Genomic DNA, 14,491 nt, shown 5'->3' with positions numbered 1-14,491 from the left:
CGACAGTGGACCTAAGCCTCCCCACGAAAATCACACATCGTGTTGGATGACAACAGGGCCGAGCTATTGCAAATCACGGTTCACTCGACTTCAATACTCATGCCGAATGGGTAGTACCACTCATCAAGGCTTACTAGCCAATGCATCTAGACACTTATTAACCATGCACCTAGTGAGTCTAAGTGAGTGCATAGGCACTAGGGACAATGGGTGTACAACCAATCACCATAAATATCATGAAAGAATACTATATGGTTTTTAGAGTCCTCTTACCTCAATACATGATTATACTTGTGATTCGCACTTCGGCACCGCCAAATGTGCAAAAATCTCACCAAACTCCAAGCTCTTCTCCTCTCCCAAGCTCTCAACCTCCAAACAACATAAATAATTCATTGCAAGGTTAAAAAGCAATAAAATATGGCTTCTTGACTAAAAATCCCAAAATTGCTATTTTTCTGGGTAAAGGCAGATAGTCAAATTGATCACCCGCCCCTATATCTTTCACATACGAAAGTCATTTTTGGCTAGCTTCGAGGGGTAGGTTCCTCTAAACATTTCTAAATCAATGGTATGCTATACCTTGGCATTGGAGTCCTCTAGCATTGGTTTTTGTGCATGCCAAAATCTCATTTTTATGCATTGCAGTCTAATTTTCTCTCTTCTCTTGAAATCAATTAGGGTGACTAGGTCTTCTTCTAATTCATCAAAGTCCATAGGTTCGATTTTCGAACTCCCGAGTTCAACTCAAATGGTCCAAAGTTGTCTTCTACTTGCACTTTGGGTTCAATGACTTAAATTGATGGGTTATTGGGTTAGGATTTTAAGGGATTTTACACATGTTGTTGCATCAATACATGTGTGCAATGTATGAGTGAGGACAATTTATTGTCCAAGCACACACCCACACGTGAGTTGTTTGTTCACTTTTGGCACACACACAACTCACTTAGCACACTTGCATCTTTTCGAGCAAGATCTGATTTGGACCATTTGTTTTAATCAACAGTTGATCAAGGTTGATCTATCCCAAGAATATCCAACGGTTAGATAAGCATCAGTAATCTACCCGTTATAAAGGTATATTCCCATCGATTCATCTCATCAATTTGGACCATCGGATCATGCAGCCTAACGATCCGATGGCTCAAATTTGACCATGTATGGATGTGTCTATACAAGGAGGTCTATCTTTATAAAGTCATGAACTTACAGAATAGATACCTTTCATATTCAAATTTTTCAGTCAGTCTAGAACTAAGCTTGTCTTCTTCACTAATAGTAAATCTCTATTGATGTTGCTACTAATTGTGGTAAAGCAGCTATCAGTCACAAGCTCACAGCCTAGAAGCAAGCCCCTCTTCTTTTCTCAATCTTACAATGTCTCCATCAATTAATGGCCATTCTAAGGCTTCTATTAACATTTTCAAGTCGTCTTCTACCCCTGAGCTTGTAATAACAACTATTCCTACAACAATCACAGGGCATTCCATCTATGAAGTAACTCCAAAACCAGTCAATCCAAAGTAGATGGAAATGATAGAGGTGATGGAGGTAATTGGGAAAAAAAAAGAAGAAGAAGGGATAAAACAGTCAATTTAAAAGATGATTGAGGTTAAAAACTGTTCTAGCTAGTTTTGTAAACCCAAACTTAAAATTGATTAGTTTTGAAAACTCAAACCTAAGGTGGACAGTTTTGTAATAGGAAACCCAACAATGAAGTCTTCCATAAATAGAAGTTGTCATCCACTAAGTAGAAGACCAAGCCCAACTCAAGATGGAAAACCTTTTCTAAATAGAAGTTGGGCAGAGATTGCCCATAAATTACTAGGGCATGAAGTCTATGTTAAGTCTCCCATAAATTACCTTTTCTAAGTGTCAATACTGACAGAGCATTGAAAAGATCTGAAGGTTGGAATATTGAATCAAGAAATCCCTTAAACTGAACAGGCATGTTAAGATTAGGCCACTTGGAATTTTCATGAGAAATTCTGCTATTTTTTTCTTTTTAATAAAAAGGATATTTAGTTGCTTGTTAGGTAGAAGCCATATAATAAATTAAATTCCCTTTGGATTTTGAATGAAAAGGGATCCAAATTCTTCTTTAGTGGAGGTCAAGGAACAAAAAAAAAAAAAGTCAAAGGAACCAAATTCAAAATATGTTTATCTAATGCCCCAGCTTTAGAGCAATCATGCTGAGTTAACATTATTGTTATTGTTGGTAGGTTCTATTTTGGACTTCAACAATGATCTTTGTTCTTTCACATTCTTCTTTGTTGGGCTGCTGCTAGAAATTAAGAAGGCTTTTTAATGCAACTTTAGGATTTGCCTTTTTCATTAGCTCCCCAGTGACCATTGCAAGAGTGACTTCAACTTTCTTAATTAGCTTTCTAATCTCCTTGAAGAGTAGGTGATCATTGATCTAGAGATAATTGGAGGTAAGGATGGTGAACCCACAAGATGTGCAATATTAGGACATGTGAATATGCATGTCCATGCGACTAGGGCAAAGCAATGCTTCGTCTAATAGATCAATGTGGTTGGTTGCGAACACGATAATCCGTTTTTCCCCACCACTCGACCATAAGCCAAAAGTGAAATTTATAAACCTTGATAAGATAATCTGTGATTATGCATGGGGAAATTAGATAAACCATCCAAACAATCATGAAAAATGCCAATGTACAAACAAACATAGTAATTACAAAGTCTACATCCTCTACTAGTCAAGGTAAAGGCCTGTGGTCTCCTTACATTTTTCCACCACTTATTAGGAGGGGCCCCGTGGTGCCCACTTAGGATCTCACCTCAAATTCATTTTATCAGCACTTAGAGGTGGGTCCCACCCCTAATATGGTGTAAAAAAATGTGAGAGCGAGGGAAGCATAGACCTCTATCCATCTAGAGGAAGAAAAAAAAAAACCAATTGAAATGCAACTAATTAGACAAACCTCTTTGCTGTCATCAGACTCACTAGAATGTGCAGGTCACTGCCTCAGCTAGCCGATCTTGAAAGTCCACTGTGCAATCAATATCTTCCACAACCAGAATGGATTAGTTTGTTGTTGCTATCAACAATCTTCTCAGATCCGAGTTGTTGTGAAGATCAGGCAGCTCCAAGTCATAGATGCTGAAATTGAGGTAATTGGTCATGGCAGGCTTGGCAGCAATCAAGCTTGACTTGACCGTGCTGGAGGACCATATAAGAGGTGCCCACGTTTCCAAGCCTTTCCAATCTCCTATAGAACTCTCTTCTCTGAACAAACATCTCTCCGAATCTTCCATTAACATTTGCTTGAGCTCCACATCCATCGCTAAAGTATAAAAAATTGCAGGATGATCCAAGTTTATGGAGCTCCATGCATCTGCCAAGTTTTAACTATATAACCCATTATAGTTCACCATGAAGAGCTTTGTTGTTTTATTTTCTTCTTTAATGGACTTGGCCTGCTCTAATATGTGGATTTTTATTTGCAGTTGCTGCTGCCAATGATTAGGATTTAGCCACGTAGTCAAACTTAAATCAAATAACTGTAAAAGATAAAATATTTTACATTTCATGCACGGATGTCATTTCACATTCTTGTAGAGGGCATGTTAATGGAAGACACATTCATCTTTTTCTCTTTTGGCAATTTGGTGATCACAGAAATACTGGTGTGCTGGAGAGAACGATCGAAGAGAGTTGAAAATCGCTTGTGGTGCACCTTCCACCTTTATAGAGGAGAAAATAGAGATCAATGCATGGAATGGCTCATTTCAATTTATGACTTTTTCTACTAGTGTTTACCTGGTAAAGATTTTTTCTGTTATGATTGGCATATATTATTTCAACGAGCTTGTCTTTTTAGTAGAATATTGACTTTGACATTTCTGCAAGAGAACTCCAGGAGAAGAAGTTTCTCTGAAAGTAATTTTATATGAAAAGTTTATATTATTTAGATTTTTTTCCCCCTTTTTTCTCTTCTGTTGCTGTTTCTTTGAAAGTCATAGTTAACTAATATATGTCAGCATCAATAATAATGGAGAGGAAGTATTCTTGACTCCCCCTTCCGCCAAGGAAGAACCACTCCATTCCCCTTTGCTGACCAAGTTTTTTTGTTTTTCTAAAAGGAATATTAATTGATAATTAAGATTTGATTTCTTGTATTTGGAATGCTATTTTCCACTTGGCAAATCAGATGAAATTCAAGACTACAATGGCAAATTGGTAATCTAAAAATAAAAGTGCCTAATATCTCTATCAAAAATATTTTAGGCAGTTTTTGATGTCATGACCTTTGATGTGTTTTTTTTTTTTTTTTTTTCTTTTCATTAAGTTTGTACTGAGTTAAGAATATAAAAAAAGTAAAAAAATTACATTTGAATATTGAAATATTGAATAAGAATTCCCTCATAATGAAAAGGTATATTAAGATTAGGCCACCTTGAATTTTTTATAAGGGTCTTTATTTGCAATTAAGTAGAGTCATATAATAAATTAAATTCCCTCAGACTTCTCCTACTTAATGTAGGTCATAGAAGCAAATTCAAAATATGTTTATCTCATGCCTCAGCTTTAGAGCAATTTATGTCTTGAGTTTCTTTCCTTTCTTGTTGGTCTGAGAGTTCTTCTTTTTGGGCTTCAACAATGATCTTTGTTCTCTCACATTCCTCCCTCTTGGACCGCAAGAATTCAAGGATGTTTCTCAGTGCAACTTCAGGACTTGACTTTTTCATGAGCTCCTCAGCGACCACTGCAGGAGTGACCTCTACTTTCTCTATTAGCTCTTTAATCTCCTTGAAAAGTGGGTGATCATCGATTTGGAGATAATTGGAGGCAAGGATGGTGAACCCACTAGGTGTGCAATAGGACATGTGAATATGCATGTCCATGCGACCAGGGCGAAGCAATGCTTCATCTAATCGATCCTTGTGGTTGGTTGTGAATACAATGATCCGTTCATCCCCGCAACTCGACCATAAGCCATCAGTAAAATTTAGAAACCCTGATAAGCTTATCTGTGATCATGCATAGGGAAATCAGAAAACCATCCAAACAATATATGAAACATCTATGTACAAACAACCATGGTAGTTATGAGTTTGGATCTTCTACCGCACATTAGAAGTTGGGGGAGGGGGGCATGAGATCCAATGGGCTCCACCTTATTACAAATCATCTCCACCCAGGGTAGACTATCACCCCATCCCCCCCTCCCCCCTAAGTTGGGCTGCCCATGGAACACAGGCAGGCTATATGTTAGCCTAAGTACCAGGGGGTTGGAGGGATGGGGGGACAGCCTGCCCAAATGTGGAGGATCTGGCGTCGTTCCACCTCTGGTTCATTTTATCAGTATTCAAAGGTGGGACCCATCCCTAACGTGTGGTGGAGAAGTTTGAAGATAGCACAAACCTCTACCCATCAACTCAATAATTATATTTTCAGAAAAGAAAAAAAAAATAATGATAGAAATCTCAGTTAAACCAACCTGTTTGCCCTGATCAGGGTCATGTGAATGTGTAGCTCTAGCCTCAGCTAGTCGATCTTGAAAGTCTACTGTGCAATCAATATCTTCCACAACCAGAATGGATCTGTTTGCTGTTGCTATAAGCAGTCTTCTCAAATCCGAGTTGCTGTGAAGATCAGTCAGCTCCAAGTCATAGATGTCGAATTTGAGGTAGTTGGCCATGGCAGCAATCAAGCTTGACTTGCCCGTGCCTGGAGGACCATATAAGAGGTACCCACGTTTCCATGCCTTTCCAACTCTCCTATAGAACTCTCTTCTCCGCACGAACATCTCCAGATCTTCCATTAACGTCTGCTTGAGCTCCACATCCATCGCTAGAGTATCAAAATTTGCAGGATGATCCAAGTTTATGGAGCTCCATGCATCTGCCAAGTTGTAACTATATAACCCATTATAGTTCACAGTGAAGAGCTTCACTGTCTTATTCTCTTCTTTCATGGACTTGGACTGCTCTAATATGTAAGGCAAGTAAGATTGCAACACCTTGTCTTTGTATTTCTTGTGAAAACTGAGCTCGAATGACCGGATTTCAGATCGAAAGGAGGAATTGAGGTCCCTTGGGTTGTTGTAATTCTTGGATTCCACTTGGGTACAAACCAATCTCCATTTGAATTGAATTCCATCAAAGATATCAACAATCTCTTCGTTTCTTCCCATGGCGACCTTGAGGTTCTTCTCCTTTTCAGATTTGCTAATTCTTAGTATCTGGGTGTTGGGGGAAATCTTATTGCCCAAGTAGATCTCTGCAGCTTCATAGACTTGATTGTTCGTGAGCTCATCAAACTCCTCGATTATGATGGTCACTTGGGAAGAGAAATGGTTGACGAGTCTCCGAATGCCAGAAAAGAAAAAATCTTGGACCTCATGAGGTACGAAGTCCTGCATTATACTACGGACGAGCATGGCTGAAGCTGCCACGGAGGCTGCAGTGGACAACACTATTTTTGCAGAGGGCATGTTAATGGAAGACACATCCATCTTTTTCTCCATTGGTGATCACAGAGATGTTGGTGTGTTGGAGAGAAGGAGGAGGGCTGAAAACTTGGTGATCACAGCGATGTTGGTGTGTTGGAGAGAAGGAAGTGGCCTGAAAATCTCTTGTGATGCAGCTTCTACCTTTATAGATTAGGGAAGATAGACATTATATATTAATGGGACTTGCTCAGTACTAAATTTATGACTTTTCTCTACTAGTGCTTAGCTTACCTGGTAAAGACAGTAGTTGGGAAATTTTATTTATTTTGACCAGCTTCTCTATTGGGGTAGAATCATGACTTTGATGTTTTCTCCAACAATCCTCCAAGAGAAGAAGTTTCTCTGAAAAATACTTCTATGAGAGGTTTTTTCTTCTTTTCACACTTACAAGTTGACTTACGGGCGTAAGTCGGCATCCACAATTAATGTAGAGAGAGTCTTCCTGAGTCGTCCCTGACTTCCCCCCTTTCCCCAAGGAAGAACCACGACTCATTCCCTCTTCCTTGGTGACCAAGTTTTCAGTTTTTTAGAAAAAATATTAATTGATAATTGAGACTTGGTTTCTTGTATTTGGTATGCTGTTTTCATTTTCACTAGACAAATCAAAAATATTTTTGATAGTTTTTTAATCACAACCTCTGATGTGCTCTTGAGCTCATTGCAGGTCCAGTCTATTTCTGACAAGAAAATGGATAGTTCATTTTCTTATGCCGTGTGGCACAAATTCATAAGTCACATCAAATCGCTTGTGATTAAATAAATAAATAAAAATAATTACTATTGTTTTCTATATTATAACTTAATATTATCCTCATTTAGAAGGAAAAAAAAACTTATGAAATACTTCTTTTTTTTGGGTACAATTTTTTGGTTGCCAACCCCGGTTCCAAGGCTTTTGCCCTGACTAATCAGGTGTTCGGCTGTGGTGGGTGAGTCTCCGGGGATTTTTTGCATCCACAAGGTTTCAATACCGGAACCTTGCTTAAGTAGACCAAGTTGCTTACCACTTTGACCAACCCCCGTTGGTTATGAAATACATTTATACATGTATTTTTATCATTTTGGATTAAAAAAAATTAAAAATTAAAAAGCACTATACTGGTAGTAGGAACTTCTTGAAATTGTTAACATCAAATTAAACAATAAATAAATAAAAATCTATTGGAAGTGAAAACTTCTTAAAATTGATAACATTAAAATGTAAAGTAAACAAAAAAAATTAAAAATACCACCAAAAATTAAGATTTTTTTTTTATTACCAAATTGAAAAGTACATTCATAAAATTAAAATGGGTCTTCTTTTCTTTTCTCTCTTTAATTAGAAAAAAAGGTTGTTTAATTAGGTCAAAGTTTTTTGTAATTGCTTAGGATAGTAATGTAATTTAATATAAAGTGTAAATAAGTAATATAAAACATAGAATTAATTTGGAATTTCTAAATAAATAAAATATGACATGTCATCATGTAACTACGGTAGGGGGCAACAGTATATTACAAACAAAGTTGGAGGTTAAATTAATAATTTTAAAAAGTATAGAGGATAAAGTAGTAGTTAAGTTATAGTTCCCGACAATAGTAATTATCCATAAAAAATTATCTTGTAAATCTAACTTCAATCCTTTGATGTGATGTAAGGACACATATCACTCATCCATAAAAAAATTGATGATCAGAAATGGTCAACCTCAGTCTTGCCCAATCTTGCACTAGGGCAGGAGATCTTTTTTTTTTTTTGTAGAAAAACATCTTCATTCAACAGACAGCAAAACCGAGGCCGTAGAGATCAAATCTACAAGCCAAGGAGTGGAAGTAAGCCAAACAGTCGCCACCGCCAGACTGGGCCTTCCTAGCTAGGTGGTCAGCAACATAATTGACCTGCCTAGGAATAAAGTTAAAATTACGTAGTTCAAAATAGGGAGTAAGATGTTTGATATTTGCAATGATGGGCTCTAAGTCTCTTCTAATTGGACCGACATTTTGAATGTAGCCCAACACTTATTTGCAATCCGATTCAATGATGACCTTTTCAAAGCCTTCTCCCAACCAGGGCAGGAGATCATGGAACAAATTTCATCACTGCAAAATTACATTTTGTGTTGAGAAGTTCTCATGAGAACACTCTTTAGGATTTTCAGATGGACCACATTGAACAAACCACCACCAGCCCAGTTGCCATAATCCACTAAGTTTTAGTCCAAGCCCATTTAAGTCAAGAGGGAAAATCTTTCTCAAAAATCAAAATAGATGTTGGGCCGAAATTGCCCATAAATTACTAAGGCTTGAAGTCCATATAAGTTTGCAATTTTCAAAGTGTAACACCTTGGACCATTGGGATTAGCTTTGAAGGAAAAATAATTCTAAGTTAATGCCGTTGCCGACAGAGCATTGAAAATGACTATAATTTGAATAATCAACTAAGAAATTTAATCTCCTCATGTTAGGGTTAGGTCACTTTGAATTTTCATAAGAAAGGGTCCCCTCTGACATGTTGACCTACAGCTGCTCCTCTAGAGATCCTCAATTTTCCAATCTACCAAACAGGATTAGACAGATGTCTTCTTTCCATGTGAAAATAGTAATGTCTACCCAGAAAGAACAAAAGAGAAGCCACCGAAAGAGAAATAAAATACAATACAGACACTCTCATCAAAAGCATCAAAGAAGAAATACCTATTCATCTTGAACAAGAAGGAAACTACATACCAATCATATCCTATTCTTTAAGCTGTTAATTTTTTTTTTCTGCTTTAAAATAAATTTTAGTAGGAGTGATGAGTGGCTTAAGTTCAGAGAGCTTGTTTCTACCGAGGATGTGCTAATGTTGGGATTTATTTCCACTCCCTCATACATTATGGACAGTGGATGAACCCTCCCTCTGTTGTTCTTAACCTTCAGTATATAATAAAACCTTACTTCCACCACTATGTCCTGATTTTAGGGTCACTGCATCAAGTCTGAATCTTTACTCAAACAAGTCGAGTATAGATTCTCTACCCACATTTAAGAGGGAAAATTTTCAACCTATATGATTAAATTGGTGGCATGTGTTCAGACCATAAACAGAATCCTCTTTTGAGTGAAGAACACGAGAAGTTCCAGATTCCTGTATCTTCGATTTTTTTTTTCTTCCCCAAAAGAAAAAGATTTTGGACCCAATTGAAGACTCACCATTTAATAGACATTTCTAGTGTTTCTTGCTTTGAGAAACAAAAAAATTGACAAAAACAATTTGATAGAACCGTTATTTTACATGATTTCTACAACATAAATTGAAATGTTTAATAATTTTGCTTCAGAAAAACACCTTTTGATGCAACAACAATTTGTGTTACGCTTGTTTTTCAAACAAAAAATTGGGTGCGAGTTGGGTTTAAATAGAGGTGTAAGTTTGGTCCTGACCCGCCTTGAGCCCGAATAGGGCTTGGACTCAAGATTTTGGCCCGAGGACGGGTTTCCTCAGGATAAGAGCCAAAATATTCTGGCTCTGACTAGTTTCAAAGGCGGGCCTTTAATAACTCTTTGGCCCGCCAGGCCTATCCAGACCCGTCCCTGATTTTTTTGCCCTAACCTTGGCCCTGATTCTAACCCTAATCCTAGTCTTAATTTTGTCCTTGATGCTTGATCTCAATGAATTAAGAACATGAACAACAATAGAGTCATTCATGCCATGACCAAGTATAGGGTCAATTAGGGCTAGGGCTAGAGAAAGGCGTGAGATAGGACCAATCAAGGCCAGGGATAGGGTCAAAGATAGGACCAATCAGGACTCAGGAAAAGGCAAATAGGGCCAAGAATAGGGTCAATCAGGACAATAATGGGTTTTGCGTGGCCCTGTAGGGCCTTAGGTCAGGGAGAATAATCATTGGTCCTCAATTAGGGTCACGACAGAAATGGGCTTAGATTAGAATATATATATGGGGTTGGGCTTGGAATTGCAAAAACCTGATCCAATCCGGCCTGTTTCAGCCCTAGGTTTAAATGAAACAATTTCAAAAAGGGAATTGATAGAATTTAGCACTCTTAACCTCAACAATCTGCTAAAAACCTCTCAATATTTGATAAAGTTCTTCCATCCGTGGTAGGAGGAAAAAAGTTGCAGTTGGAGACAAATTTGGAATTAGAGTCGTAGGATGTTATTTATACTTCCAAAAGCAAGTTTAATCCCCTAAACAAGCAAAAACTCATAACTATTTTCGATATTTTTCGAAACAAAAACACTTGATAGATTATCAAACGAGACATTTATTTTTAGATTGAACACGTGTCATTAATCTAATCGTGTATGTCAAAAAATATCCCCTCTGCATAGGTGGAAGTTCTAGACTCAATGAAAACTACATAGAACACACGATGAAGAATGCCCCCACCAATGAAGCACGGTCGAATAATTTTATTGTGAATTTGAATCTTGAACACATACAACAAATTACATGACACTCCAGAAATCAACCACATAAGAGTCATATATCCATCAATGGCAACATGTTATCAACCAAATCATGCATCAAGGATAATTCATACCCAAAAAAACCATGAATCAAGGAAAATAACATTTTTTTTTTCATTTATTTCAAATGAAGAATCCTAAAATGAAAATGAGATTTACAATCTTCAATCCTTTCCAAGGCTGAAAGAACCCTCTATAGGATGGGGAGAGAGTGATTCAGAGAGAAGGAGAGGTTCCTACGCAACATCCTCCTCCCTTCCCCCATCTTCCTATGATCATATATGAACAATTATAATTATTACAGCTCATATTCCTCCTTGCTAGATCCACCTCCCCTTCTCTTCCACTTCATTTCTTTTCTATTTCTCTTCAAACTTCCTTTAAAATAATAATAAAGCCGAAAAACACGCTTTCTTGGATCTTCTCCTAGTTATTGATTCTCCTCTCTCTTTCCCAAAAGAAATATTAAAAAGAAAAACTATATAATACAGTTGCCCATTAATTTAATACTCAATATGGCATCTAATCTGTGTACCTTTATCACTATGGTCTCTTCTTCTTCTGTTGCAGTAATTGTTGCTGCTGTTGCTGGTGGTAATTGATCAAGAGCTGAGCATATAGGAGTTCATTCCATGAATCAGGAACTCCAGGAAGACACCAATGGCTGCAATCTTGGTACCTCAATGGAGATCTCCTCTCCTCATCACTCAGGTGTTGTTTCCTGTATATTGAAGGATGCCCATCTTTTCTGAAATCAGTCATTCTTGTAATATTCAAAAATGAAACAGGTGTCTTCATCCACTTGATCACCGACTCCAACACTGCCATCTTTTCAGGATACTTTGACAGATAAGTCTCATTCTTTATGGGATCTGTCTCATGGTCACACTGCCCCCCTGAGTTCCACTGACCACCACTACAGCAAGAGAATAAAAAAATGAACTTGTTCAATTATTTCCCTTCTTCCTAGATTTGAATGGATGTTAATGGATTGGAGTTGCAGAATATATTTTATTACCTGAAATGAGAAGCAGAATAACCCCTGAAGAGAACCATGGTCTTCTTAGGATTTACATTGGCATCAACCCATCTCGACCAAGTTGTCACAGCTCTTCGAAATGCCTCAACTACGTTCAATTTATCATAGATATGGCTACCTTCTTGATAATAACCCTTTCTGCAATGGGGTTTAATCTTTCTTCTTTAGTTTCTTGTAACAAAAAAAAGTTTCCATGGAGAAAATTGAAACCAAAGACGATGTTAAGGAAATACCCTTTGGAAGTCTTATCGTGAGTCCACCAGTGTCCAGTGTTGAAGACGATGATATCTGCATTCTTGTACCTATCAGAAGATCTCTCAACTATGTCGAGCCGCAGAGTTTCCTTCTTTGATCCATTTGTGTCTGGCATTTCCCATTCTTGAACTAGAAAAGGCGATCGAAAGAACTCTACTGATGAGTTATAATCCTGTAAATCAAAATCGAATCAGTATAATCAGAGAAAGAAACTTCACTAAGATGATGAAGATATTGAAGAGTAGAATTAATAACAACCCACCTTGAATAGAAAGGAGTAAGCACCCTCAGTTCGAAATTCCCTTCGCCCAGAAGCTTCAAAGACCTTGCTTTTATCTTGAACCGAGTTTCTAAGAATGCAAACTAGAGATTCCCACATATTTCTATTCAGGGAATCACCGACAAAAACTAAACGTTTTCCCCTCAACAATTCTAGCATTTCCTTCCCATCCAACCTGCATAAATCGATCTGGTTCAGATGCTAAAACCCAGAATTTCTTCTCTTCTGAGAGGAAAATCAACAGAAACCCAACTTTGCTATTGTGATTTTTTCCACTGGAAACGTACCTTGGGATATTGCAATTCTTGGGTTGCCATCGAAAGTTCTGATAAGCTCCGTCTGGTCGACCATTGAGAAAACAATTAAATGGCTCGTCGATGTGAGGACAAGAACCAGGTGCGTAGAGAGGATAAGAATCATCCTTAACCCATTTTCCATCAAAGATATTACAATGCATTAATGAACTGAGAAGATTTGATATCGATTCCTTCTTAGATGAATGCCCCGAGGAAACCCCATTATCCTTCTTCAGAGAAGAATCAGTAAAGTTCCCTTTCTGATTCCCTGCTTGTGCCTGCGTTTCACCATTACTAATCTCTGTTTTGTTCTTCAGAGCTGCTCTGGGATCCACAGGAGGTGATCTGAGAGTCTCCTTCGCAGACCCACTTACAGTACCATTCTTTGGCAGATCTCCCTTCTTTGAGGATTGCAATGGTGAACTCGCCGGTTGCGAATTTGTTTCTGGAACATGAGGCGTTGTGGTGTTAGGGTTATGAGATGAGATGAGTTTGGGAGGCAAGGGATGCGAAAGAGCAGTTGCAGTGGAACCGTAAAGGGGACGAGATGAATTGGGGAGGAAGTAGGAAAAGAGAGAAGAGAACTGAGATCTAGTGGAAGAATCAGAACTTCGACTGCCAAAGATGTTGGTGAACCAAGGAGAAGAAGTAGCAGAAGGGTTGAAGGCGAGGATGACAGTGCAAGCAACCAAGGTGAACATGAACCCATATACAAAAACTATAGTTCTCCTAGTTCTGAAAACTGGGAATAAGCTCTTGAGGTCAGAGAACAAATTTCCCCCACCAAAGACATCCTTGATCGCTTCCGCCATGGCGGATCTCTCCACCTTGATATTCTCCAATTTGGCCCAGAAGATGAGCAGCTTTGCTAGTGGCTACTATTTCACTTCACAAAAGAAAAAGAAAAGGGTGCTGTGTTGTACGAACAGTGCCTTAAAACCACTGACGAAATGGAATCACTGCATTTCTATATCAGTCTGTCATTTTACAAAAGATTTGTGATTTGATAAAGAATGGTTATTCGGTTTGGGTTTAGCAGCATCAATTAGGTTAATTTAATCATCAACGGATATTGAATTTAGCCACATCAACTACCAACGGTGGGTCATAGAATAATTCAAAGTAAACTATTAATTAGTTCTTCTAGTAATTTCGATTACCCAATGGAAATAAACCAAACATTACCATTACACATAATACCGAAAGAATCTTCCTAGCTAAACAACCAATTATAGTTGGACATTTCAAATGAACCCCCTAGTTCGGGTGGAGATGAGAATTTAGTCATCTATCATTTCTTGAGTTGATTCAAAAATAATTCGAATCAACCACAAACCAACTATCTGCAAACAATAAGAATGGTGAAAGTGGGCTGCCTTGCCTCTGTAGACTGGAAGCCATCTCTGACGAGTTAATGCGCAAAAAATTATAGGTTTCTTAAGTAATAACAAGAGAATTAATGCAAGAATAATCTTAGTTTATTCTTTTTTCTCTTTGAGTTTCTAATTTTATGGAAAATATTTCATGTTCTTTCTTGAGAAGACAAACCTTGATCATTGGATTCACATATTCAAAATGGAGGGCTTGGATAGATTGTGAAACCAAGCTTGTTGGAGAAGCCAATGCCCAAATATTGCTTGAGAAGTTATGAGTTTGATACACCTTTGTTAGGAAGTAACATTTCTAATA

The 14,491-nt window shown here is 37.8% G+C and overlaps 2 protein-coding genes and 1 pseudogene across 2 annotated transcripts; all 3 read right to left on the bottom strand.

Moving 5' to 3' along the window:
- Positions 1-2,287: 2,287 nt before the first annotated feature.
- On the bottom strand, positions 2,288-3,375 carry LOC149001401 (AAA-ATPase At3g50940 pseudogene; annotated as a pseudogene).
- Positions 3,376-4,154: 779 nt separating this feature from the next.
- On the bottom strand, positions 4,155-6,621 carry LOC149001400 (AAA-ATPase At3g50940-like). Its single transcript, XM_089137317.1, has 2 exons — positions 5,472-6,621; positions 4,155-5,001 (listed from the first exon to the last, which is right to left on the bottom strand). Exons 1-2 carry the CDS (start codon positions 6,498-6,500, stop codon positions 4,546-4,548), a joined length of 1,485 nt encoding a protein of 494 aa, XP_088993443.1. The 5' UTR covers positions 6,501-6,621; the 3' UTR covers positions 4,155-4,545.
- A 4,212-nt stretch (positions 6,622-10,833) lies between these two features.
- On the bottom strand, positions 10,834-13,808 carry LOC149001399 (protein trichome birefringence-like). Its single transcript, XM_089138383.1, has 5 exons — positions 12,794-13,808; positions 12,489-12,681; positions 12,205-12,398; positions 11,951-12,109; positions 10,834-11,848 (listed from the first exon to the last, which is right to left on the bottom strand). Exons 1-5 carry the CDS (start codon positions 13,612-13,614, stop codon positions 11,476-11,478), a joined length of 1,740 nt encoding a protein of 579 aa, XP_088994509.1. The 5' UTR covers positions 13,615-13,808; the 3' UTR covers positions 10,834-11,475.
- Positions 13,809-14,491: the final 683 nt, after the last annotated feature.

This window comes from Hakea prostrata, chromosome 10 (assembly GCF_041222555.1).
Source record: "Hakea prostrata isolate BN-2017 chromosome 10, UWA_Hpros_2, whole genome shotgun sequence".
NCBI lineage: Eukaryota > Viridiplantae > Streptophyta > Magnoliopsida > Proteales > Proteaceae > Hakea > Hakea prostrata.
This window is presented reverse-complemented; position numbering and strand designations above follow the sequence as displayed.

What these genes read in the sequence shown, in the direction of transcription:
- LOC149001400 (XM_089137317.1), bottom strand. Translation starts at nt 6,500, where the DNA reads ATGGAGAAAAAGATGGATGTGTCTTCCATTAACATGCCCTCTGCAAAA. An exon ending in ACCCTGATCAGGGCAAACAG is followed by an intron (nt 5,002 to 5,471) that starts GTTGGTTTAACT and finishes GCATGATCACAG; the next exon opens with ATAAGCTTATCAGGGTTTCT.
- LOC149001399 (XM_089138383.1), bottom strand. Translation starts at nt 13,614, where the DNA reads ATGGCGGAAGCGATCAAGGATGTCTTTGGTGGGGGAAATTTGTTCTCT. An exon ending in AAGAATTGCAATATCCCAAG is followed by an intron (nt 12,682 to 12,793) that starts GTACGTTTCCAG and finishes CGATTTATGCAG; the next exon opens with GTTGGATGGGAAGGAAATGC. An exon ending in TATTCTGCTTCTCATTTCAG is followed by an intron (nt 11,849 to 11,950) that starts GTAATAAAATAT and finishes CTCTTGCTGTAG; the next exon opens with TGGTGGTCAGTGGAACTCAG.